We start from the raw sequence: 27,684 nt of genomic DNA, 5'->3' as shown, positions 1-27,684 counted from the left end.
ATTAAAGCAATAAAGAACAGTAATCTAATACTGAACTCTGTAGTTAACTCATATGCTAACACATTCAGGGAGGTCTAGTACTTCCTCTGGAACTCACAAAAACAGAGTGAACTTACAGATAGATGAAGGCCTGTAATAACACAAACAGGGAAAAACATTAAGGGCAAGTGGTAGGTATGACAGTTCGCCGCAAAATCTGCTCTTTTGCCATGTTTCACATTTAACTTTGCTGTTTCGGGAAAGTGAGATTAAGCTCTTCCCATCCTGTGAAGCCCATTCAGATGAAGCCTAATTGCTGGACCAGAAGCCCGGATCCGAATTCAGGCTGTGTGACTTCGGGCTCATTATCTTACCTCTCTTGGCTTCAGTTAATTACCTTTAAAAAAAAAAAAAAAAAAAAAGTCTTTGCAAAAAAAACACAAAAAAGGTCTTTTTTCCCCACAGAATTACTGTGGCAATCTGTTGCAGAGTCTATTAAAGACTTAGCACAGTGTTTACCTGTAATTCAGCAGAACTAGCTTCTGTGTTCTCTTCCTGTTACTTCCTGTTACAGTCCCCCTCTGTGTAGACTTGATATGAGGACTCAGCTCATTGGACCAGAGTGAATGGTACTCTCCCTTCTGTGCTGCTGGCTTGCGTGCGAGACAGCTGGTCCTGGTGGCAACCCATGAGTGCTAGCATGTAGGAAACATGGCATGAGCACAGACAGTTGCCAAGAGGACAGATCCAAGTTTCTTAACCAAGTAACGAACCCCAGGGAGGTGGTGAATCAACAGGCAAGGCCAGCCTGGTCCACACAGCTGGCAGTGACAAGCACCATGGGTCAACCCAACATGAAGATGCTTACAGGGAAAGTCAGCTCTGAGGTTCCTCAGGGTCCATGCTGGGCTGGCTCAGAGCAATTATGTTTTCTTTTTTGTTTGTTTGTTTGTTTTTTGTTTTGCTAGTGCGTGTGGGGAATTGTTCTTTGTTTTTTTGTTTTTGTTTGGCCTAGAGGACTCTATAACAGGTCAAAAGCCACAGTCCTTGTCTCCTGGCAAGGTATAGAGAAATTGGAGAAACCAAGGCCTCGGGGAGGTGTAATCTTCATATTAGGTTGAAAGTGACCGAAACTAAGGGACAAAGCCACATGGTATCTGCCAGAGCTAAAGAAGATGACACAGGGGAGCCTGTGTTCTCAGCCGTCGCGGTGAACAGGCAGGAGGCGTGATCTCACACGCTGAGCTGGCCCACTCTGAGCTTCGCCTGCGGCTGTGACTCCTGCTGTCAGCGATGGTGGCTGAACCCTCTTGGCACTGTGCCTGCCATCTGTTGGCAGAGCAGAGACTCTTGACACCCACGCCCTCCCTCCTGACAGCAGAGGCTGGAGCCACTGTACCCTGAAATCTTTGATTGTAGATAAAGCAGCAAGCAGGCGAGACACGTGACAGTGACAGGGCCATCATGAACAGAGTCGACAGCACAAAGGAACTAGACCAGGGTTATAGAGGAGCTCTGCCACAAACAGAAGCCCTCCAAGAGTGATGTCTTTCAACGCATGGCTCGAGCAATGGCTCTAGGGGCCCCACAACCTTCCCCTCCCACAGCTGTCCAGGACACTGCTGCCTCTGTGTACCTGTGGTCACTTGCCCAAGAAGTCCACAGTACACCTCAGCACCCAGCTTCTCTGGGATGTCCTGAGCAGCCCTGGAACAGTGAGGAAGGTCTGGGCTCTGTCGCAGGCCTAATGAACCCAAGTGGGAAGAAGACAGACACCCTGTTGGGGGTTCAGAGCAATGGGATGGCAGCCTGGGCTCTGGCTGGCTGCCAGCCACTTGGAGGCGAGTATAGAAGTTTCCTGGCCAAGAGCCAGAGGCTTTGGCTGCCTGGTGAGCTCCTGGAAGCTTTCCTGAGAAAACTGAACCCTCTTGTGTAGACTCGGACAAAAATTGGAGGGTTTGAGGGATGGGAGGACTAGGAAAAAGCCATGCTAACCCACCTATCATCATGAGTTCTGGCAAGGCCCAGACACTCTGCACAGGGCTGCAAGGGAGCAGAGAAGGCATGGAGAGGTCACAGAGGCGACGTGAGCTCTGCCACCCTCATACCTGCTGCACCAGGCTGAACTGTGTTCCCAAAAGTGCTAAATCTCCCTCCCCCAGTACCCATGTATGAGACTTCGAGAAAGGGTCTTTGCAAGCCGAAACAAGTTAAGGGTCCTAAGATGAGACACCCTGGGGTCAGCCTCTGGAATCTGTGTTTCTAACCATTGCACTAAAAAAGTTCCCAAAAATTGGTTCAGTAAGATGGCTCAGTGAGTAAAAGGGCTTGCAGCCTTGTGTTTGTTCCCCGGGATCCACATGGTGGAAGGAAAGAACCAGCTCTTTACCACTTGTCCTCTGACCTCTACAGGTACCTCATGGTACACATACCCCCACATGCCAATAAATAATTAAATGATTAATGCAATAAAGAAAATTTTAAAGTAAGTTAAAACTTTTAACTTTAGAAAAAACAGATTTTTTTTTTAAAGTTCCACATTCGCATATCCTTATAGTAGCTGGCAAAGAAAATTCAGTAATCTTTAAAAAAAAAAATCTTGTTTGGGAACAGATACATACAGAGACACATAAATATGCACAAGGAATAATTTCCAGACGGCCATGCAAGGCATCATTATAGACAGTTCTGAGATGTGCGGAGCAGGGAGGTAGCTCAAATCATTTTAATGATTACACATTGCTTCTATGAGGAAAATTTTCTTAAACCAACAATTTCTCATCTATTCCATGGAGCTGGTAAAGCCTGGCCCATGGGAACAGCTGAGCTAGGTCTCCCTAGGTAACAGCGTGGGCGGCCACCTCTTCTGCCAGGGATACCTAGACTTCGAGATCACTTGCCGGTTCATTTCACCCAGCTCCACCCCATTCCTCTGCCCACTGTGCTTCACTTACTGTGAGGCAAAATGGGTAACAGACCAAGGCTAAGAAGAACTATTTCTCAGGTCTGAAAGCTAGGCAGGCGTGTGTGTGTGTATGTGTGTGTGTGTGTGTGTGTGTGTGTGTGTGTGTGTGTGTGTGTGTGTCTCCCCTAAGAATGGAAGGTTGTGACCACTCACATGACAATCTGTCAGATCTGAGAGGTGAGATGCTGTCTCTCACGCTTCCCAGCACCTCCTCTCCTGTAGATGGTCACAAAGGCCACCATTGCTGTGTCATGTACCGGGGGAAAATGGGAGAAAGATTCCAGGGCAGGATGCTGGCTGTAGGTAACATGCTTTTTGTGCAAGCAGGAGGACCTGAGTTCAGATTCCCAGCATATCTATGAAAGACAAGTGTGAGAGAACAGGTCTGTAACCTACACTGGAAGTAGGGGCAGAGATGGGAGGGTCCATGGAGCTGGCTCGTCAGCTGCCTAGCCAAAATGGCAAGGTTAGGTGACAGATCCCACCTGAAAAAATAAGGCAGTGAATGATGGAGAAGGACATCCAGGATCAACCTCTGGCCTCCGTTATCAGCATGCATGGATGCATACATGAACATATATATCACCTGCTCACACCGTACCACACCTGCACATACCATGTGCATCCCCACCAAAGTGCAAATCCTAAGACATGGACAGGTAAACTTCCGGGAAGTCATCCCTCAGTTGACTGCATTGGTGATCACTTCCCTGGGGCAAAGGTGAAAGGGATGCATGTCCTCAGCTCTTGAGAGGAAGTCACTGAGGTCTGTAAGGCAAACGACAACAAAAACCAAACGATGCCTGACACTTAGCATTTTACTGAGTCAGGGAAAAAGAAGAGGGAGGAGGAGGGAGACATTGTTCACATCAATGAGAGGAGCTGCCACAGGAATTCTTTGTTCTGTTTCTTCAGCTACCCCAGGAGTCTGGAACAAAGCCCAAAGAGAAAGTCTTAAAGTCAAACAAATGAAAACAGAATACAGAGAGCAATAAGCAAACTACATGAGGAGTTCAAAAAGCATTCATGACAGCTGTGTATCCTCTATGGCTACAGCTCACCAATGTGGGCAAGGGTGCTCCCGGGCGCGGGGGGGGCGGGAGGGCGGGGAGGGTGCTCCCGGGCGCGGGGGGGCGGGGAGGGTGCTCCCGGGCGCGGGGGGGGGGGGCGGGAGGGTGCTCCCGGGCGCGGGGGCGCGAGGGTGCTCCCTAGTAGGGAGGTAAGATACTCCCAGGCGGGGAGGGGGGTAAAGATGCTCCCTGGCACGGGAAGGGTAAGGATGCTCGCTGGTGGAGGTGAAGGAGCCTTGGAGCAGTGTCCTAAGACTACTAACGAAGATTCAGGACAAACTTGGTAACACAAGGGGATGACTTGAGCTGGACAGCACCTACACAGGGCATTGCTGAGTTTTCTGTAGGTTTCTCTGGACTTGGAATAGTTCTAAGTTTTAAATTGTGTTTATTTATGTACTGTGTGTGGATGTGGAGCCCATGTGCTACAACAGTGTGGAGGTCAGAGGACAATTTGTTGAGAGTCTACTTGGTTCTTTCCTATTTCCGCGTGGGTCCTGGTGATCAAAGTCAGGACTGTCAGGCTTGGCAGCAAGTGCTTTACCTGCTGAGCCAGCTCACCAGCCCTGGGCTCGAACATTTACTTGAAAAAAACAAAGCCCACATGCCTGCACCCATTCTCTGAGGTCTAGGGAAGGTAGTCTAAGGAAGCCAAATCTTTTCCTTCTGCCTGAACAAGACCCTCAGCCCATCTGCTGGGAGGGACAGGGGCTCACTACCTTCCCCGGCAGCCTGATCTCAGCACTTATTCTTGGTTTCCATGGAGATGACATCTATGCTTTGCCTTTTCAGAGCTTTGAAGTCAGATCAGAAGCCTGCACACCCATGCTAGGAAGGAATCGGAGAGTCCAGCTTGGGGTGGGGGGGGGCAGTCCATGGCCACCCAGAGACTTAGGGAGCAGCTTGGACCCCATCTCTAGGACATTCTAACAGAAGCCCAAGGCAGCCATTGGGAACCACTCCTCTCCCCCCCCTGGTGCTACAGGATTTGGGGCAAAGAGCAGCATCTGACACTAAAGACCTTCAGACCTGAAAGCCTGGCCTTAGCATATTCACAGTAGCATAAGGCAGGTTACAGTCCCAGGGAAGGGATAGAGCCTCATTCTGGGGCCACTGCACGCTCATGGCCCTGGTAAACCTGGGAGAACATCCCACCTACCTTAGCTAAGGACTAAAGGAGACAGCGCTGTCAAGAGCTCAGTCCGTCACTGACGGAGCAAATGGCAACTGCTAGATGAGATGAGGTCTTCAGACCAGAGTCAGGAGGGAGGGAAGGCTGAAGTGCCAAAAGGCAGGGCTGTCCTACTAGGACAGCGGGGGACAGGGTGAGGGCTGAGGAGACAGCTCATTTTATAAAGTGCTTGCTGTGCCAAGGCGAGGATTGAGCTGGCTGTGGCAATGTGCATCTCTAATCCCAGCGCAGAGGATTGGGGTTCGCTGGCAGCCAGTCTAGCCAATCTGTGAGCTCCAGATTCATGGAGAGACGCTTGCTTCTTCTACATTTTGCTGGTCTGCGGTGACAGCCTCCTGCCCCTTGACAGCGCCCCCCAACAACTTTGTGATGGCAATGTACACCTCCCTCTCTAGGATCTTGTGCCATGCAGACTGAACAGTCCCTTTGCCACACACACAGCACTCAGTGGGACATCTGTCAGCTGCTGCTCTCAGACAGACACCGAGCCACACATCGGCACACACCGTCTCTAGAAATATGCTGAACAAGCAGTCACTTTTGAAATAGCTCCTAAAGTGGCTGGCCCCATGGTTTTTAATATTGTCACAGCCATCACCACAACTAGTCTCAGAACATTTTAGCCGCCAGTCAGTCCCCATTCCCCATCACCAACCACCACTTGATTGTTCTCCTTTTACAGACTCGCCTAGTCTAGGTATTTCCTGTAAGTGGACCTGGGCACTGTTTAGTTTCTTTCATTTTACAGATTTGCAAACTTTCTCTCTCTCTCTCTCTCTCTCTCTCTCTCTCTCTCTCTCTCTCTCTCTCTCTCTCAGATAGGGTTTTTCTCTGGCTTTGGAGCCTGTCCTGGAACTTGCTCTGAAGACCAGGCTGGCCTGGAACTCACAGAAGTCTATCTGCCTCTATCTCCCAAGTGCTGGGATTAAAGGCATCCACTACCACTGCCCAGCCCTTTGCAGAACATTCTCAAGGTCTACCCGCATTATTGTGGTGACTAGTAGGGTCCATCATGGCTTCTGTATCAACCTTTTGTTTCCTATTGACAGATGGGATTTGTTCTGTATGGACAGACTTCACAATCTATCCGGTCAACTCTTGTTAACAAGTCCTAAGTTACCAAGCATCAGTTTTCTATAGATCACTAATTGGAGAAATTGTAGCAGATTAATTTGCCTGTGGGTGTAGTTCCATCACAGAAATAAGGGAAACAGCATTCATGAGTCAGGTAGTTCATAACAAATGCTGCTGTTGGCAGAACAGGTGTGGCACTGGGCATGGAGTCTGATCACAGACTGGGCACCTCCCTCCCCTCTCTGATTCAGCAGCCTCTGTAGGAAAAGGAGAGGGTTGGGCTCAACCTCAGATGCCTGGTAGGTTGATTCTCCCCATATGAATCCCAGCTGCTTGGCAGTGCTCAGACAGTTATGTTTAGGGTACCACAGAGCAAGAATGTGGGGATCAACTAGTGATGTCTGTGGGGTGCTCTATATACTGGTCTACATAGTTAGTGATCAACTAGTGATGTCTGTGCCTGCTGCTCTATATACTGATTGGGCCTCTGTTAGGCCAAAGACTAAGGGTCCTCCCAGTTCTGCGAATTCCATGGCTCTGTGATTCATCTGACCCTTGGCTGTGGGCCTCTGAAGGCTTCTCTTTCTAGCTGGGCTGGCCCTGTCCCAGAAGACAGCACAGAAAAGGCAGAAGGCCAGGCCAGCCTCGTCTCTTCTGCCAGCTCCTTTCCCCTGAGTGTGCACAACTCAACCCCAGCTGCTGCCTCTTTCCTGGTCTGGCCCAGGCTGCGGAGAAGCAGGACCCAAAGCAGAGCTCCAGGATCTGTGGGATAGAGGAGAAGTAGCAAGTAGCTGGATTCAGACCTCCATCACCAATGCTCCACAGACACCTGCCGTCCACTGCTGGGGTGGAATGGCTGTTGGAGGTCCAGGCCAGTACCCACAGGCACTTGGAGGACAGTGACCAGAACCCATGTTTTATGGATTTCTCCTTCTCCCAACACTGAAAGCCTTGCATGGTGAGATAGGCCCTCTCCAGCTCTGCCCAGCATTGGCCAGTTCTGCAGGCTGCCCACAGCCTCTTTGAGGGGAAGTCAGCTCGAGCAGATCTTCCGGCCCCCGGAAATAATGAGAGCAGACCAGGTCACCTCAGGTCATACGTCACAGCCCACATCAAGGGGTCTGGCAAGTCAGAAGCCTTCACGCTTTCTGTCTGCCTGCAGAGGCCTTTGTCTCTCCCGAGTTGGGAGTTGGTAGTCACAGCTCAGTTCCTAGCCCTGCCTTCCTAAATCTACCGTGAGTCCCAGCGTGCCCTTGGACTCACCCCATACACACACACCACATGGCTCCCACAGAGGCCACAGAGGTACTGGTTTCAATGCTAAGGCTCTTTAGTGGCAGCCCTCACTACAGCAGACCAGCCCTGAGCCTGCTTCTCAGATGCTCTGATCTGCTCACTGTGTCACACCCACTGTGTCTCCATCCCTGTTTCTCTTCACCTAGAACTCACTCGATTGTTTTGAGTCCTTCTGTCTTCCTTCAGCACTTCCTCTGGATCGCAGGAGCCCTTCCTGCTCAGGCTCTACTATCCTGCCCCACTCCCCAAGTCTTGGATGGGACTGTCTACTTCTGTCCAGCCCCAGTTTGTAGGTGATTGGGCCAGTTCTTGGCCATTGATATGACAAGGGCTGTGTTGCCTGGTGCTTAGGGTGTGCTCTTGTTTGCCTCTATCTCTGTGTTAAAACACCGACCAAAACCAGCTCGGGGTTGGAAATTGTTTATCGAACTTACAGGTCCGGATTACAGCCAATCATCGAGGGAAGTCAGTGCAGGAACTAAACCAGGATGGAAGAAAGCTGCTTGCTCTCCCTGACTCGCTCAGCCTGCCATCTTACAGACCCCAGAACCACCTGCCCAGGGGTGGCACCACCCACATTAGTCACCGATCAACAAAATGCTAGTCTGATGGAGGCTGTGGTGGCTTTAATGACAATGGCTTCCATGGGCTCATATATTTGAAGGCCTGGTCTCTAGTTGGTGAAATCGTTTAAAAGGATTAAGAGGCGGGGCCTTGTGGGAGGGCATGTGAAACTGGGGGTGGGCTTTGAGGTTCCAAAAGCTCATGCCATTCCCAGTCAGCTCTTTTCTGTCTCCAACTTGGGAATAAGACAAACTCGCAGCTGCTGCTCCATCACCCTGCCTGCCTGCCTGCCTGCCACCAGGCTCCCCACCATAAAGGCCACAGACTTGTCCCTAGAACTGTAAGCCCCCATAAACGCTTTCGTTTACAGTTGCCTTGGGCATGGTGTTTTGTCACAGCAATAGAAAAGAGAGAAGTATTATCTCAATTGAGGTTCCATCTTCCTAGATGGTCCTAGCTTGTTCCAAACTGACAAAAACAAGAGAAACAAAACAAAAAACAAACAAAAAACTGAGCTTGGAAACCATGCAGGCTGCAGAAAGTCCCACTGGGTGGCCTTCGCAAGTCACTGCTCCTGTCTTTGCCTCTCTGCACATGTATTTAAGAGGGGGTGGGAGTCTGAGCACTGTCTATACAGATTCTAAGAGCTTGAGGTTGTGCTTCAGTGAAAGCAATGCCCAATAATATGGGCACCACCCACCCACCCATCCACCCATCCATTATATTGATTTAGCTCTTCTACGGACCTGCCCATTCTAGGCTGATCATAATACTATTGAAGTAAGCATTAACGTGTTCACTGCTTTTGCAGAGAATCTGAGTTTTGTTCCAAGCACCCACACCGGGTGGCTCACAACCAGCTGCCATTCCAGTTCCAGGGAACATGACATCTCTTCTGGACTTTATGCACCAGCACTCATACGTCCACAGACCCCCCCCCACAGATCTCCCCCACAGACCCCCCCACAGACCCCCCCACAGACCTCCCCCCACAGACTCCCCCCACAGACTCCCCCCACAGACGCGCACACAGACGCGCACACAGACGCGCACACACAGACGCGCACACACAGACGCGCACACACAGACGCGCACACACAGACGCGCACACACAGACGCGCACACACAGACGCGCACACGCACAACTAAAAATTAAATGAATCTTTAAAACAAAGAGCAGCTGGCATCTTGCACCACCCATTCAAAAGAGACACCCAGAAAGATCATTAGATGTGGAGAAGGCGGGATTCAGTATAATGGCCAGGACTGAAGAGAACAGCCTCAAAGGCATGGGGCCCAAGTCCTCATGGCATGGATAAGCCCTGTATGTTCATACCAGGATGATCTCAGGAAACCTGTGTAGGGACAGAAGGAAAGGTGGCCAAGAGGTGCCCAGAGGGGACAGAGAGCGGTGGTGGAGAGGGGTGATTTTCCATGGCACCTTGCTGCCCTTTCTGACTTTGGATCATGTGACTGCACTGTGGGCAGGGGATAGAACAAAGGTGGCTGTGAACGCCAAGAAAGCCAAGTTCTTCTTAGGAGGATTCCCTGTGTGTGGCTGAGCAGCATGTGGCTGTCCCACTCACAGAGCTCGGCCCTCTTTGGGCTAAGCATATCTGTAGCAGGCCATTTTTCTTTTAAAACCTACCTCAAAGAGATCTCTCAAGAAGGCAAACATGTTTCCTGTGGCATGACTCATGGCTGACGGAAAAGGGAAAAATCAGACCGTGGAGGTGTCCCACCCTCATCCTCGTAGATCCCCTCTCCTTCCCAGTCTGTGTTTTGGTGCTGAGGATGTCTACATCAGGGCCCAGCACACAGCAGGGGCGAGGGAAGAAAAAAAGGAATGGCATATAAAGATACATCGGCAGTATAGGCAACTGGCAACATCCACCCACACTTGACCTACAGAGTGAGCAGTATTAGATGCTAAACTTAGTAGAAACACTGAAATAACATACAGCCATTAAAAAAGTTCCTAGGGTGCATTTAGCTGGCCGGAACATCAGGTTCCATGGAGGGTAACTTTTTGACTTATAATGCAATTGCAGATGCACATACCCTTTGACCCAACAGTTGTGGAGAGTCATCTTTATAGATGGAGTTTCTGTGTGCAAAATAATTCATGGAACAGCCAATATCCCCTGGAGTCACTGGAGTATTGTCTGTACGGGGAAAATGACTGGAAACAACCTACATGCCCATTGATCCGGGATCAGAAAAACGAGGGGCAAATTATGCAAGTGAAAAATGCAAGATGATGCAGCGTCCTGGTATGGAAAGAATGACTGAAAGCGGACAGAACCGCGGACAGAACCGTGTATGTCCGGAGTTTTTCTGTTGGACAGAGTGGCGGTGTTGAGGGCGGAGGGAAGGGGCTGGGAGAAGAGGGAGGAGTGGAGGGTGGAGAGGGAAAGGCCGAGAATCTGACTAATGCCTATAGGAACAACCTTGAAGACAGACACAGCTCCTGCCCACCTTCACCCCTGGGGGTGGGAGAGGGGAACCCCGCCCTGGCTCTACACGGGGAGGGTAGCAGGCACTGTGGGTTTCTTCACGCCAAAATCCAGATATTTCTGTCTCCTTTATGCTTTTCTGTACAGACTATACCTTTGTACGTTTATATTAATACTGTCATCAGAAAGTAACCGTGGAAACTACGAAGGTAGAAGAACAGGGCTGAGGAGGCTCAGCCAGCAAAGAGCTTGCCTCAAAGAAAGGTAGACTCTGAGTTCTACCCCAACCCACATAAAAGCGCATGCCTGTAATCCCCGAGACAGGAGGTGGGAGATGGGCTCCCTGAGGCTCACTAGCCTACTTAGTGAGATTTCAGGCCAAGGCGAGAGCCTGTCTCAACCAAAAGCTGAAGACTGTCTTTATATCTCTGCACACACAGTACATATATGTGGTATGTATACACACACATGTGCGCACACACACATACACACACACACACACACACACACACACACACACACACACACACACAAGAGTGGATAGCCAGGAATAAACCTTCCAGACTTACTTGCTACTTGTCTGTCTGGGCTTCTTGTACAAGACAGGGCAGAATGGGTTGGGGCGGGGCACTCACAGCCCAGCTCATTGCCTGGGAGCACCTTGGACATCCTGACGGTGCTGGGGAAGACTGGGCCAGCACTCCCCACACTTGAGGGCCTTTGACTTCTCTGTGCTCCAGCATCACAGAGTGGATCTGAAGTGTCTTCCCAGAACCTAAGAGTGAAGGGTCCAAGGTAGTGGAGTTGAGAAGTGAGGCCTGTGAGAGGTGACAGGTCAGGAGACCTTCAACCTCATCCAGGCAGCCATTCACTGGTGGATCATGGTTCCATGAGCTTTCAGGAGGTGGCTGTATTTCACAATTGAGTTCTCACTGCTGCCTAGCCACAGTGAGGCAGACAACTTCTGTCCTGATGCTCTGCCTTGACACACAGACCCCGGAACACCTGAGCCTGGTGACTGGGATGGGGACCTGAAAACACGAGACAGAATAAACCCTTCCTCCTTGAGTCGATTCTGTTAGCTATTTTATCTGAGCCAACTAACACATTCAGATCCCTCCTCTGGAGGAAAACAAGTAGGAAAAATATCCTCATATATCCAAAGGGCCAGAAGCCAGAGGGATCAGACAGGATTGTGTATGTGGAGTTGTGTAAGTGCAGGAATGCTGTCTCCAGGATACCACAAAAGTGCAGTACAGAACATCGGTCCAGAGGAACCCAGCTCATTCCAAACGTTAGTCAGTGGCTGCTGGTAGGTTTTGCTAGTTTGCAGTGTAGCCAGTGCTGTCTCTAGGAAGCTGGTGTGATGCTGGCAACCTGCTAGATGCAGTGCAATCTTCATTAACTGCATTTAACGTGTAGACAGCTATATGAGGCCAGTGGCTATCCCAGGGGATACGGCAGATCTAGACTTCTCTATTGCTTGCCTTTCCAGGGTGTTCGTGAACTTGTGTTATATGTGATTGTAAAGAAAAGGGGAGTGAGGAGGGGAGTCATACATTCTTGCTGGGCCTCACTTCCCTAAGCACAGCCCTGATGGGAAAGCCCCGCAGGAAAGAAACCCCCCCCCCCCCCCCCCCCGTCATCAATGACTTTCCTCCCAGGAGCTGTTGCATGGGGCAGGCTGGACGCCAGGCCACGCTGACTCCAGCTGCTGGAGTTCCTGGGGTTCCTGGGCTTGTATTGACCCCTCCGCTTGGTGCCTTCCTTGTTTCTGCTGCTTTCTTTTCCCACAAAGGGAGCTTTTGGGAACCCTCAACAAGGAGGCCTGCCTGAGGTACAGACAGCAGGAAGCTGCTTGTTTACGTGGGGTTCTCACCATTTGGATTGAGGTGGAAAGGAAAGAGACAGCACACACACACACACACACACACACACACACACACACACACACACACACACACACCATGCACCGACACAGGAGCTCAGGGTGGCGGGGGCAGGGGCAGGGGAGGGACACAACTCACCACATAAGGGGACAGAGACCCAGGTGCTTCACCCAGGCACCTGCCTGCAGTACCAACCCTGACTGACCCAGAGGGCTGCTGTGGGGAACACCAAAACCAGGGCGTCCAGAGTTTAGAAATGACTCAGTAAATGACCAGCTATGGCCACCATCCAACTTATGCGGCTCTGGGCAGGGTAGGCAAAGTTCTGTCCTAGAAATGGAGCAATCATCTGCCTCTGCCACTGACTTGTTGTGTGAGCTTTTGCTATCCCTCTTTCCTCTCTGAACGAGCTTCCTTGGCAGTAAAGCAAAAAAAGGGTTACATGCCCCCATCTGCTTCATGGGGCTGCTGCAGGGCATGGATACTGGTCGAGGGAGGGAAGTGTGCTTTGACCAAGGAGTCCCCATCTCTGAACAGAAAGGCGACTCAGAACGCAAGGCTGGCTGGCTTCCAGCAGTTGCCCCTCCTTGGGCCACTGCTAAGAACGAGAGGGTGCAGACAGGACACAGGCCTGACCAGAGTCTTACACAAACCACAGCGTCACGACGTCTGTCCTGCATCTGTGCCACCGAGTCACCTGGAACCCTCCCACTCAGCAGCTGTGGCCACAGTTCCTCTGCTGGGTGTCAAGTGTGTCACTCGTGTGCCCCAGGCTGACTGTTCTCCTGCTGATTCTAAGGGCGCCATCTCCCAGGCGATCTCGAAAAGCATTTCCTGCCCGGGTCCAGAACCCCACCACCCAGTTACTCCCTGTTAATATACACCCAGCTACCCCATCAGATGGGGCATGTGACAGGTGTGAGTGTTCAGGTGGGGGAGGGGCTGGGGGAAGCCGAGGACTCCGTCTGTCTGCTCCCAGATGCCCATGACAGAACCTTACCTTATGGGATGGTATGAGGGGATGGGAGGGTGACGCCTCATGGGTGGATTTTTTTTTTCCACCTCAGAGAGAGGCCCAGAACACCGCATGACCCTCTTGCATTTGAGGACAGAGCCAGCAGCCTTGTGAGAAACAGAAAACGTCCCACTGACTCTTCAGTGGCACTGTGAGTTTGGACTTTACAGCCTCGAAAACAGCAGAGGGAAACCGCTGTTGTACATACACTGCTGTCTGTCTGCATTTTCTCATAGCAGCAGGAGATGGCAGGGTGCCGGCTAGTGAACTTGAGGTGGTGTGAGGGACTGAGGTGGGAGAGAGGGGGAGCTGAAGACGACTCCGGCATGTATTCCACATCTCAAATGCCCCTGCAGTTCCAGAGACTGGCACGTAGGGGCCTGACTTCCTTTCTGTGCCTTCCAACTTGGGTGTCGCCCTTCAGTAGGGCTGGGGTGATGGGAAGGCCAAATGGCAGTCCAGCTGGGACCCAGGAATTCCTGCATCAAGGGAGGTTTCAGGCACTCGGGGGTGGCAGAGGATGAAGAACTCAAGGGATCATGGCTAAGCAGAGGCTCTGGCTGGGACGGAACTCCATTCCGGCTCCAGGTCTATTGTCTCTGTTCCCTCCTCACCTGCCAAGGGGCACCAGGACCCCAGCCTTGGAAGATGGTGACAATAGGGAGGGAGAATTCTCAGAGTGGTCAGACGTGGATCCTCGGGATGCAAGCTGGGGTGATCAGGGCACAGCAAGGGTGCTCGAGTCCCTGCTCCTATCTCAATAACACACACGTATCCATGCTCCCAAGAGTTCTTTTAATAGAGTCACAGAACAAGTCACTTGCCCTGACTGCTGACCTCCTCAGAAACTGGCCTTCCTCAATTCAGACTTCAGTGGAGGTGAGGGAAACCTCAGGCTCCAGGCAGGACCTAAGGGACAGTGTGTGCTTTTCTTGGCAGATCACAGATAAAGCGGACACTCCACAGCCCGGAGGCCTAAGAGGGAGGGAGCTGGCAGGCCTCAGAGCTAGATTCCTACTCCTGTGAATACTGAGAGCCAGTACTGAACCCTGTTCTCAGGGCCTCTGGCCAGCCCCAAGTCCAGCTATGTGCTGAGTGAATAACACATCCTCCATTCATTACTATGAAACACCACCGGCCACAACATCGCAGTTCATGCCCATTAGAAGCTTGCAGTACCCACAGACCTTCTCCTAGACACATCTTGGCCTCCTGTTCTTAGGGACAAGACATTTCAGTGCTGTTGGGGCCACTTGGAATAATACAGCGACCGCCATCAACAACAACAAAAGGCACAATGACACATCTGATGTGAAGGATGCTTTGACAAAGACATCCAGCTGTCTGCAGCAGGATGGACACACAGAGGGGTGTGTGTCCATCTCGACACCTGCCCGCCTGTCAGAGGGCCGCTAGCTCTCAGCAGACACTCTCAGAGGATTTCACATGAATTTTAGCCAGCAGGCAGGTTTTCAAACAGAAGTCGCGCAGTATGAGGACCCACTGGAAATGTCCCCATGGCACGATACCAATGGTAGCCATTGTGAGCCTGGCTTCTACACAGGACCCTGGGGAAATCAAGACCTGTGGGGTGGGAGGCTCTCCACACAGCCTAGCAGCAGCCTGCTTGCTCACCTCCCTGTGGAGGCACGGGGTGTTCTTGGAATGGGAGGGGAGGACTGGCCAGTGGCAGCTGCAGAGACGCTCATACCCAGGCCTCCTCCTCATCCCACCATGCATGGAGAGGTCATACGCCTTTGTGCAGCATCAGTGTGTGATGACTGTGAGGCCACGCAGCACTCACTTCATCCCGTGACCAGCGTGTGGGGACCTCTTCATCTTCATGCTGCATTCACAGAGAACACAAAGACCAGAGAGGGCAGGCATCTATCCCAAGGGCTCTAAGGACGTCCAAGTGCACCATGCACAGGAACTAGATGCCAGTTTGCACAAGGCATAGAAACACTATAAACTATAAGCTGGGCCATTGCCAGAAGGCTGAGTAAGTGTGAGGAGCAGGGACCTTCAGCAAAACACGTCACAGAACACCTGCTTTATGTTCAACACTGTTCAAACTGCTCACACATATTAACTCACCGACTCCAAGAACTCCACCAGTTAGGAACAGTTACGATTTTTCTTGCCCAATGAGGAAACTGAGGCAGAGATGGGAAAGTGCCAGTTTGCTCTAGGCCCTGCTTCTCTGATCACAGTGTACTGGCCTCACCAGGAGTACACTGAGTCATGGCCATCCCTGTGCCTGAGGAGTTGCCTGGGGAGGAGGAAATAGCACCCTCCCCACCCAAAGGCGTGCACACACACAGCTCTCTTCCCTTGTAGGGCCGCTTGCAGCAACCCCACTGCACTGCGTCTCCTCTGCCAAGATCTGGTCCAGATTCTGAGCCTTGTGCAGCCCAGACCCCTGTAGTAGTAGCCTCCACAGCCCGGGCTACTCACTAGCTTTACCTCTCAGCTAGGGCGCAGCCATGTGGGTTCCAGTGTGGAAATCTGGGCACAGACATCTTCAGTGCCTGCATTTGTGATCACCTCAACTGGAAGCCATTGGGCTGTGAGGACCTGGATATACAAACCAGCATACCAACCCAGAGAGATCCCAAGTGCAAACAGGAAATGCCTACTGAGCCCCAAGCAGCTCAGAGGGCCTCAAATTCAGGGAGCTAAGGAGTTGCAGCCTGCTTACAGAGGGCACACTGGGCCCATTCCAAGGGATACTGAAGGGCACACAGTGAGCGATTATAGGCCTGGGTGGGACCATGGGAGCTGGCAGCCCTCACTCACAGGGTTGCATGCCCTTCAAGTCCGGGGATGCAAGCTCCTCTCCAGCCCTGGCCACTGTCCCTCAGCGCAAGTTTCCTTTGGGCTGAGTACCCTGTGCTACTTAGTTTCTTCTTTGGTTGGGGTCCCCAGTGGCCCACAGGGGGCCTCTGTGCAAACTGGAGGAGGGTGCTCTTTGCTCTGCCCAGAGGCAGGCTGAGCTCACCCCACCTCCACACAGCTGTCATGACATTCAGCTCTGAGCAAAATGCAATTTCCTCCCCCCCTCCCCGACTGGTGTTCCCTGAGCCAGGCGCATCTGAAGGACCTGCACAATGGTGTGCAGCAGTCTTGAGGTGGTATGGCACATCCCAGAGCACAAGGCTTTGCAGTCTGACGCGGGCTAGAATAAATAGCCAGAAGCTTCCAGAAGCTTCCAGTGAAGTCTAAAACTCACATGCCTGCAATCTAGACCTGGAGGGAGAAGGCCCCTTCTCACTCTCTCCTTTCTGCCCCCACTGAGAACAAGGACTTGCGTATAGTCCTGAAATTCTGGTTAGTATTTCTGGGTATGGACAAAAGATATAAAACTCTGTTACTTAGGAAAGGATTTGTAATAGAAAAAAGTAAAGTCACAGTGATTTAAATAGGATGAATATGTGTTCCTCCCTCATATGAGGCGGCGTGTGTAACTCTGGGTAAATAGACCAGAGGGAAATTGAGTCTTTATGTTTTGAGATCCTAACCATATTGTTATCATACCCCCTATAGCTTCTTTGGAATCCAAGATGGCTGCCTCAGCTCTAGCCATGGTATCTCCATCTCAGCCAATAGGAAACAAATCCTTTCATTGTAAGGGCATCTTTGAACAAGCATCATTCCCTACTTACACATCATCCTGAACTTAGTCAAATGACTATATCTACTGGCAAGAAAATTGAGAAATATTGGCTTAAAAGTATGTACACCTAAAATGCAGGGATCAGCCATGAAGGTTTGCTGCGTTCTTACCTGAGACTCAAAGATTCTTGGATAGAAACGAAGAATGACTCTAAACCTTAGACCTGTACACGTTAAGCTTTCATTTAACATGGAGGAGACTAGGGATGATGTTGAGCAGTCCACATAGGCAATGGCTAAGCTGGCTCTGTCTATTACATGCTCATAACACAGGCCAGAGAGATGGTTCAGTGGGTAAGGGAACTGGCACCAAGGTTGAGGACCCGAGTTCTATTCCCAGGATTCGCATGAAGGAAAGAATGAGCTGAAAGGTCTAGAGACCTACAAGACTGCCACCAACTAACAATTTGAGCGACTGTGGAAAGGCTACCATAAATGCCCTTCCCTGATAGTGAGATCAACAACTAACTTATCCACCATCATGGAACCCTCATCTAATACCTATTGGAAACAGAAGCAGACACTCATAACTAAACACTGAGTCGGACTAGAATCCTCTAGATGCAGAGGGAGAGGACAAGACCAGGCTGCAGAAACACAGACAGACAGCTTACCTGAACAAGGATGAGCTAACGGGCCCCCAGACTGATAGCTGGGAATCCAGCACGGGACTGACTGAGGCCCCCCCTGAATATGGGTCTCAGCCAGAAGGACTGAGCAGTCTAAGGGACCTCAGACAGTGGAACTAGGACGTAATCCTGGTGCACAAAAGGACCTTGCGGACACATCCCCTATGAAGGGATACTCCCTTACCCTAGAGACAGGAGAGAAGTCCTGTTTCTAGTACTACTTCACATGACCTGTCAGATCTACATGACCCCACCTGGATGGCATCACCCTACATGTGGAATTGGGGTGGGGGGATGGGAGGGGAGGGTGGTCAGGGTGCATGTGAGGGGGGAGAGAGGGTAAGAGGGAAGGAAGGGAGGGAGGAAGGGAGAGGGAACTAGGATCTACATGTAAAAAAAAAAGGGGGGGGGGAAAGAATGAGCTGGCTGCATGTCTGCATGTCTGCACACGGCACCTTTCCCTGTCCCACACTAAGACTCTTCAGGGCTCTACATGCATGACCTATTGGTACCAACTTTTCTTCTTCCCACTCAAGCCAACAGCTAAGTGAATTCCTTTCCCTATTCCTGACCTCAAGAGCTAATACGCACTCGCTCTTCAAGACATAACCCCAGTAATGTCACTGCCCGAGCCCTCCCTCTCACCATAGCCAATGGTAATACCACCTCGGCACCTTTGTCCACAGTGCCTTGTGCTTGAGCTGTGCACATGCCTCTTTTATGTTCCTTAGCAGATACGTTGGAAATGTCAAGATGTCGGAGTGCTCAGTGAATTGCTAGATGGGCAGAAATCAGCTGATGGATGGATGGATGGATGAGAGAAGAGATGAATAGATGGACAGACGAATGAATATGAGACTTACATAGATAGACTCGACTTCTGGCTAGACGGCTGTATGACTGAGCAAATGGAGGGCAGGTAGCTGATGGTGGCAGCAGGGCAATGGGTGGAAAATGAAGGGTGGATAAACAGGTGGGGTATGAACAGCTGGCTGAATGGCTGCAGATGAATGAGTGAGTGGCAGGTAGCCGGCTGGCTGTAGGAAAATGGATCGATGAACGGACAGGAAGATATTCGATGACTATAAAGTGCCCGAATATGCTTTAGAAGGAGGCTCAACCTAACACATAGAGCAGGAAGACATCCAATGCTGTCCTTTAAACTTAAGTGTCCTAGACATCCACAGGGCCAGTCTTTGACACACTGAGAGGGAGGAAACCAGATGTGAATCTGGAAAGAGCTGGGTGAATCTTGTTTTGACAGCTGACTCAGGCCAGAGGCCATCAGACAGGATACAGCCAGGCTTAGTCTTTCAGCAGCCTCTGAGCCCCAGGGAGCCTATGGAGGGCCCAGTCCGCATGAGCTCCCTCCTCTTCTGGGCCAGCCCACTCCTCCTCCCCAGCTGGCCTTTGAGAAAACAGTCTCTTTCCATAGGCTCCAGCATCCACTGGGCCCCACGCACCAGTGGGGTCGTAAGTGTCTCCCAAGTCTCATCTCTTACTAGGGAATAGCAAGCGCTCAGCTTGTTTGAAGATCCCAGAGTCTGCACTAACAAGAGGCCAGCATCCCAGAGGGCAGGGTCCAACAGGACAGCCTGTCTCAGGTCCCACCCCTCTTCTCATGGATTCTCTCCTCCCCAGGCCAGAACTAGAGGTCCCTCAGTCCACCTGACCCTGAACAGGAGGGTGCAGCCTTGGCCAGCGCCTGGGGCCAATGCTGTATAGGATGTAGCCTGAGCTCACTGTAGCTACCTCAGATACAGACAAGCCTGACCACAACCCTCCAGAGGTGGGCCAGTTTGTCTGCCTCAGGCCGATGCATTCTTTTAAATCTACTGACAGGAGTTGGCGAGACAGCATGAGGGACTCTGTGACCTTTTCCAAAGTGCAGGGCTATAGACTATGGGGCTTGTACCTGTTTTGGAGCAGCTCTCACATGCCTTGATCTAGGCGGGAGGAACTGCCCCTGAAGTGGAAACCAAGGTACTTCCAGATTCTTCTGTGAAAAGCGGAGGCTGACAGCCTGAGAGAAGCATAGTGGAGACAGAGCCCCTCCCCCCCTCCCTCCACCCCACCCCACCCCACCCTGCTCCTCTGCCTTGTTGATAACTGAAGAAAAGTTCTTCTGGCCTGTCCACCTCCCTCTCCTTCAAGGGCAGCCCATACTAAATGGAGATGGAGGGCACAGAGTCACTTCCTGGCCTCCTACACAGGGACTGGCTGACTGACAGGGAGTGTGGTGAGGAGACCGTACTCTGGCAAATACCATCCATGGGTTCTCTGGCAGAGAACTCATCCCAGGCAGAGTCTTCTCTGACCTCCATCCTTCCAACCTGACAAAGGCTGATGTCACATTAGACACAGTGTAGACAACCGGAAGTTGATGGGACTTCCCTACTGTTCTTATTCTACCCACTGGGAGGTCACTCGAACCTGCCTGATGCCACCCCTCCACGGAGAAGCCCTCCTACCCATCTTCAGCCAAAGCTCCACTAGGAAACCCTGGCCTTACCCACAGTCACAAGCTCCCTTGCATGACCAGCTTTGTCAAATAAACCCACAGAATGAAAGCATTTCCTCCCCTCTGCTCGGACAGAGAGGTGGCCCAGAAGCTTTCTTTTTGAGTCTGCCTTTGTTTCTTAGGAAAAGGAACAGCATGCTGTAGACATTCTGTGAACTACCTTTCCAGTCATTGGCAGGAGAGGCACTCACTGCCTGCCTTAGTGCCCTAGTCTTAAAGGGTCCCATTCCTGATGCCCATGGGCCAGCGCTGGAGGGAATTCTGCATGTCCCTGGAGCAGTGGCTCAGAGATAAATCTACTTACTTGGGAACCAGAGATGCACAGAATTGCTTCCTAGGAAACCAATCCCCAAACCTGAGAAGGGACCGGACCCCAGGATGTCCTTTAGCTCTGCAGATGTGTGTGTGTGTGTGTGTGTGTGTGTGTGTGTGTGTGTGTGTGTAAGTCCCTATACAGCCTCCAGATCAAAGGAAGACAGGCTCCCCCCAACCCTGCAACCCTCCCCCAACAATAGTGCCTTTAAATTTTGAGTTTCTCCGAGTTTAGAGATCTGCAGTTGAAACCTTGTGAGGCAGCCAGGGACCACAGAACTCCGTTCTCCAGGCTCAGGAGATGGTCTACTCTGCTCATCCCTGAGAGGGGCACATAGCATCCTGGCAGTTAAGGACCATGGTGGAGTGGAGTTCAGCTGGGTCCCCATTCAATGGGGTCTGAACTCCCTGGAGGGGCCTTTGAACAGGTAAGCAAGTGCTTGAGGGTGACAAGGGGCTGGAGGGACATGCTGCTTTTCTTGCCTAGCCTAAGAGTCAGTCCTCCAAGCAGCTGAAACAGCTGCCCTCTTTCTTATCCGCAATACTGTGCCACCATAAGGGCTTCTGATGACAGGGGAAGGTGGGACACGGGCCAGAAAAGCCAAAGATGTGGTTTTGATCCTTAGGTCCATCTGTTGGGGAAGGCTTCCATGGTCCAGACCTCCCTGAGGGTCAAAGCAGTGCACCTTTCTGATTCTAAGAATAAAAGGCAGGTTCTGGGCAGCATGCGCCTTGACAGGAAGCTCTGGAATCAGTTGTTGGATCTGTGCTCACCCACAGTGCTGGCTAATTTTATGTCAGCTTGACACAAGTTAGAGTCATTTTCCAAGAGGAACCTCAGTGGAGAAAATGCAGCCACCAGACTGGCCTGTGCTACATTTTCTTAATCGATGATGGATGTATGAGGATCCAGCTCTCTGTGGGCAGTGCTGGGTACCATGAGGTTGACTGAGAGCCACCACAAGGGGCAAGCAAGTTCCTGACCCGATAATAAATTTAATTAATTAATTAATTAATTAATTAATGATGGACTGTGATGCATGCGTGTAAGATGAAATAAACCCTTTCCTCCCCGAGTTGCTTTTGGTCATGGCGACAGAAACCCTAACTAAGTCACCCACTAACTGGGAACAAGATGCCTCACAGCCACCTATTCCTTCACTAATGAAGGCTTGATAAGAGGGGCACATAAGAATTTCAGGGCTTCTTCTAAATCCCCTCCCTATGCTTGGGTTTTTTTTTTTTTTCTGGGCACAGGATTCTCCTAAACTCCTGCAGTAGCCAGGAAGCCACCTCCATACACCAGTATCTTTTCCATCTACCACCACCCCCTCCCACCCCAGCCAATGTCTTCTGTTGCCAAAGTCCCTGGAGAAGCTACAGGGTCGCCCACTTCTGGAGAGTGCAGGGTTACCCATCCCTTCCAGTCCTTGCTGGGGATCCCAACTCCGAGTCTTTCCAGGCTCCTCGCTTCTCCAACCCTCCTCTGTCCCTTCTTCATGACTGCCTGCCAGTTCAGCTCATTTGTCACTGTCTAGTGACATGAACCAAGGGGTGAGTCACTGCCATGACAGGTGGAGCCTGGGGGAGGGCCGGAGGGAAGAAACTGCTGTCACCATGGACCCTGGGGGCCAGCTCTTACTCCCTCTGCAGACTAGTTGTGGGATGGTGGAGTGTGGAGAGTGACTTGTCCCTGACACTATGTGTCCCTTGTACTTCTAGCAGGGACGCTCAATGGTTTCTTCATTTGTGATGTCTACACTCTGCCTGTGTTAGAATGTCAGTGCCTGGTGACGCCTTAAGTTTTCTACACAGATTGTGACCCAGGACAGGCAGGCATCAAGCGAGAAAGGGGAGTTCAGGAGGACCACAGGGATGGGTGTGTCTAGATTCTTCCATACCATGCCAACTGTCAGGAGCTGGATGCCACACCTGAGAACATCAGTCCCTGAAAGCCAGGAAGCCAGAGAAGGCAGAAGAGCCGTAGGAGTTGAGGCCCTGCTCTGGGGGCCTCCCGCTGAAGGCCTATGAGTCCAGAGACTAAGGACTGGTCTGCAGGGCCTTGACGGCACAGAGACCCAAGCCCACCCTCCTCTCTCAGGGTCTGTTTCCTCATTGTCATATTAAGGACAGATTGGGTCAGAGCCCACCATATTTGTTCTAAGAGACGAATTCTTTTACAGATTTGAAGTAAACCCATAAACCCTTGACATGGCAAACCTAGGAAAACGTACAAGGTGTGCGTCCCACAGCAGGGTGGTGTTGAGTGCTGGCCAGGTCTCCCCTAGGCCTAGAAAAATCTTCCAGCTTTCACAGGCTCTGCGGGACACCTATCCATTCTCCTAGGACTCCACAGTTAGGTGTCTGATCCTAAGCAGCTGCCTTCCACCATCTCAGCCTCTGGATTTCCCTTATTCCCTATTCCATTCGTCTACCTTCAGTCCATCAAAAAGGTCTACCGATCTAACCTGTCATCTAGACCTGGCTACAATAGGGAGGCCTCCAGCTGTTATCTGTCCACCTATAGTCTGTCACATCAGCTGGGCCCTGAGCACTCACCAAAGGCTGCTCAACCCCTGCAAGACCCACTTTCTGCAGCCCTGGCTCCTGCTAACCACATTGCCCCACCCCTAGAATGTTCTAGATTTTCTTAACCTCTGCTACATGTCCTCGCTTCCCAATGACCTCCTCTGGCCACCTGTCTAGAATGCTCTGAGGGGTTCTCATGCCTCCTGCCCAACTTATGTTTTTTGTGGACACCAGCCGGTAGGCAGAGCCTGTTTTAGGGATTGTTAACTGTCTTAACTGTATCGCAGAGTCCTTCCCACAACAGTGGGTGGAAAAGAATGGCTGCCCTTGGTGTAGCCAGCGACCAACTGCATTTTCTCTTCTCCCCAGACAACTGTTTCAAGAAGCACCAGAATTTGCTTGCAAAGACCCTCAGTACAGGAGTCAGAACTCAAGTGACACTATTCTGGCTGCTTGCAGGTAGCATTCCCCAGCTATCTGAATACCTCCTACCCCAGAAAGGCGTGAGCTCTGGGCCAGTAGTGTGCAAAGGCAGACTCAAAAACCTTTCAGGACCAGTCCTGCTGGCAGCAGGGTCTAGGGGTGCCTTGGGGGGGGGGGTGTTGTGAAAGTCTGAGTTTTTAGATGTGTAGCTCAGGTGCAGGGCATGTTGGTCCCCTAGTACTTGAGAGGGACCAGCCAATGAGCAAGGACCAGGGCCATTAGAAGCAGATGTCAGGGGCTCACTTGGGTTTCTGTATGCAGAGGGTGGCCATTCATGGTAACCCCTCTGCCACTGGGGGTATGAAAGGTCATCTAAAAAATGTTGCCCTGAGGTCCCTGCCCTAGGTACAAGGATTGACACACAGCACCTAGGAATCCATCCCATGTAAAGGGCCTCTAAAATGTCAAGCATTTTCAGCAGCAAACTTCTACTCAGAGTGCCTAGTATATACCAGGCACTGTCCCAGGCAATCAGCAGTGGCCTAACCCCTGTACTGCCTATAGACAGATTTATCTGGCAGGGCGGTGGTGGTGCACGCCTTTAATCCCAGCACTCAGGAGGCAGAGGCAGGCAGATCTCTTCGAGTTCCAGGCCAGCCTGGTTTACAGAGCAGGTTCCAAGACAGGCTCCAAAGCTACACAGAGAAACCCGGTCTTGAAAAACAATAAAACAAAACCAAACAAAAAACCCATCTAGGTGCTGGGGCGATGGCTCAGTCAGTGAACTGCTTGCTGTGGTAGGGCATGAGGACCACCTGAGTCTGCTTCTCCAGAGCTTGTGTCAAATCAGGTGAAGCTCTGTAGCTCGCTGGCCCGCAGTCAAGCTGAATCATTGCGGTCCAGTGAGAGACCGTGTCAAAAAAACCAGAAAAACCTGAGGCCAAGAGTGACTAAAAAAGACATATGACATCAGTGCCTGGCCTCTACACACACATGAGCATCCAGGTTCACACATACCAACACATACCCCAACCCCCACCACACACACACACACACACACACACACACACACACATACACACAATCCAATCCAGTGAAGGAGGGGTTATAGGACTCAGGATTTCCAGAAGTGGAAGTCAGATCACTTTGTCCCAATCACCCAGTCGGCAAAATGAAAGATCCCAACCAACAGATGACAATGACAATGGTCATAATAACATGAGGGTGTCGACTCTCTGCCAAGCTGCAGAACGCTTCCCACTAATTTAACCCTCGGAAACTGTAAAGAGTAGAGGCTGTTGGCTATCCTTGTAGGTAAACTGAGGCTCTGATTAGATCACTGGTACAGGCACAGCAAGGAGGGAAGCAAAGAGGAAATGGGTCAGGCCAGGGCATCCTTGGGGAAAATGGAAGTGGGTGAGGTCGCAGCCTCGTTCCTCACCCTCCTTTTCTAGCCGGCTTTACCTTCCTGACCAGCACACTTGCTGCCTGGAGACCTCTTCCCCATCGGAATTCCCAGTTCCCCAGCGGATGACATTTGTCTCTGCAGAGATCACTTCCGAGGGAAGCATCAACACAGAATTTCCGGGCTGTGGCTGTAGCTGGGATTGGGAGGCAGCCACATCTACAAGGCTTGAGAGGCCAGTCCCTCCTACCCTAGTGAGGGCCAGTAACATCCTACTCTCCCCCACCCCCAGCCCGGGACAGGACCGCACAAGATCGGCTCAGCATTCCTATTCTACAGTGTGGAGACCCAAGGTCCTGGGAGATGAGGTCACAAGAGATGAGGTCACTGACTTAAAACAGCCAGCCAGCCACAGGAGTCCACCAGAGGCCAGGCCCGGGACTTTTAAAAGGAAATACAAAGTGTGGCACCCCAGATGCATCCATCTGCCCTGGCACCTTAGAAAGCCCTGGAGCTTTCACAGAAATCATTTCCTACTCGTTGTTGCTTCGAACCTGACCCTCCCCGAGCTACTCTCAGGAGTGGGCTGGATGACAGGACATCCTCGAGGTGGGGGATGGGGGTGGGTAAGGAAGAGCACCAAAGTAGGAATCCAGTTCGAATGGCAGTCACCCACTTCAAGATAAATCTGTGCCCTGAGACCCCGCCAGCCATAAACACCCTAAACCCTCCTCACACACCAGGTTTTACAGATGCAGAGGGCAGTCCAAAGGTCACTGTCCCCAACTGATCCAGCGGGCTAGCAGAGGGGATCCTGGTGGCGCCTCAATGGGGCAGAGGATCAGCTGCCTGGTAGGGCTGCCTGAAGTTGTAGGTGCTTTTGATCTACCACCCTACTCTCCTCCTGGCCTCAGGGCCTCAGAGCGCAAGCCGGGGCTCATGAGGAGCAGCGGTCATTGGGGTGCGCGGGGTTGGCTGGGTCGGGACAACGACTGCTTGCATCCAAAGTTCAGCCAGGCAGGAGCCATGTCTACACAGACACACCGGGCTCGAACAAGTACAAATACAAATAGACTCTAACCAAACCCGCCCAGCCGCGGGGAAATGTGCGCTGCTTTCAAGTTAACAAAGTCTGAGTTTGAAAGTTTGGCCAAGTGCTGCAGTCACTAGGGCCGCCCCCTTTCCCTGTAGAACCCAGGTCCCTGCTGGGGCGCCGAGGGTGGGGGTAGGGGTCCCATCGCAGCACGGCACCCAAGATGTCCGCAGCCCGGGATCCCGCCTGAGCACCCGGGACTCTTGCGGACCAAGCAGAGCAAAGGTGTAGGGCACGAGTCACCTGGGGAGAGGCGGGCGCCGGCTGCCACTTACCCGGAGGGGTGGGTGCTCGGGGTCACCTCGGAGCGTCTCATCCTGGGGTCCGCAGTTGGGGACGCGGCTCCGCGGGGCTCAGAGGCGCGGCGACCTCCGCGTGGCGCTGGCGCTGTCCCTCGCCGAGGGCCGGGCCAGGCGCCGCCGCCAGCCGCGCGCCCAGTGGGGAAGCGCGGGGCCGCTGGCTTCCACTTCCTGGATTGCAGCGCGCGGGGCTCGCAGGAAGAGGCCGGCCCTGGTGGTCAAGGGCTTTTTGTCAGAAGCCATTCGGCGGCGGCTGCTTGCAGCCCGGAGCCCCCTGGGGAGCGCGGAAGCCGGGCCGCGCCCCTGGGGCCGGGCCTGGCGGCGGGCGGTGCCGGGGTCTAGGGCTGCGCTGGCTGTAGCTGCAGCCCGCGGGGAGCCTGCGAGGGAAACTTCCAGGAAAGTGTCCGAGTTGGCACTGGATAGCGAGGCTCTCAGCGCCAGCAGGTGACAAGGCCCAGGGCCCGACTGGGAACTCTTCCATCTCAGAAGAAGCCGCAGCCCATCCTCAGCTCCCGAGGCAGGGCACCTCCTCCACATCCCTGACAGGTGACCGTGTCTCCCTTTGCTGCCTTCTCTGTTTATAAACTCAGTATTTAACAGAGCAGATAGCGTCCGGCAAGCCTGATATCTAGCGCACCTGCGCTACTCTAGGCACCACACCCAGATGAAGGCAGAGAGAGAAAACCTGTTTGTGTTTTCAACAACCACGAGGCTGAGGCCTCTCCTTTAAGTGCCCAAACACTCAAAAGTTTCTCCAAGCCTGCCAAGCCCGTGAGACCCGGTAACAACAGACCTCAAAATATCACCTTGTCTGATTCATTCTCACCCCGGGCACTATTTAGACAACCGGGGACAGGTGAAATGAGCTCTTGTGCATTATAGGAGTAACCCAACATCCATCCACGTCCTTGCTTACTTGTTAGCAGAGGCATCACCCTACCTTGTTACTAGTGTCCACACACCCCTTACCACCACTTCTCCCTAGTCATTTCCCCCCAATCAGCCCGTGGATAAAATGATAAAGGCACAGTTAAGAGCGTCCTGCTGGGAATGGAAATGTGGCATTTATTTTGGGAAGCAGACTTGGCAGTTCTTCAAAAAGGTTACCCTGTAGCCAGAGATCCTACCCTCAACTGTACATCCAAAGGGGGTTATTTCAGCTTTGAATGCCAGGTTACAATTCATCGTTGTGGGGAAGTCAAGGCAGGGATGGCAGACAGCCGGTCACAGGACATCCACAGTCAAAAGCTTAGAGAAATGAATGCGTTCCTGCTTGCCCTTCCCTGCTAGTGCTCAGC

General features: G+C 52.0%; 1 protein-coding gene across 2 annotated transcripts in view; it reads right to left on the bottom strand.

Annotated features, from left to right (window-relative positions):
• Positions 1-26,647, bottom strand: part of Rin3 (Ras and Rab interactor 3) — a 93,368-nt gene extending 66,721 nt beyond the window's left edge. Inside the window, exon 1 of one of the 2 annotated variants that reach the window (XM_051196503.1) lies at positions 26,363-26,647. In XM_051196503.1, coding sequence (XP_051052460.1) covers positions 26,363-26,403 — 41 coding nt within the window. In that variant the 5' untranslated portion in view covers positions 26,404-26,647. The remainder of the gene's footprint in view (positions 1-26,362) is intronic. The other variant, XM_051196502.1, reaches the window with a different exon arrangement.
• Between the last annotated feature and the right edge of the window lie 1,037 nt (positions 26,648-27,684).

This window comes from Phodopus roborovskii, unplaced genomic scaffold, assembly GCF_943737965.1.
Source record: "Phodopus roborovskii unplaced genomic scaffold, PHOROB, whole genome shotgun sequence".
In the NCBI taxonomy this organism is placed as follows: Eukaryota; Metazoa; Chordata; class Mammalia; order Rodentia; family Cricetidae; genus Phodopus; species Phodopus roborovskii.
This window is presented reverse-complemented; position numbering and strand designations above follow the sequence as displayed.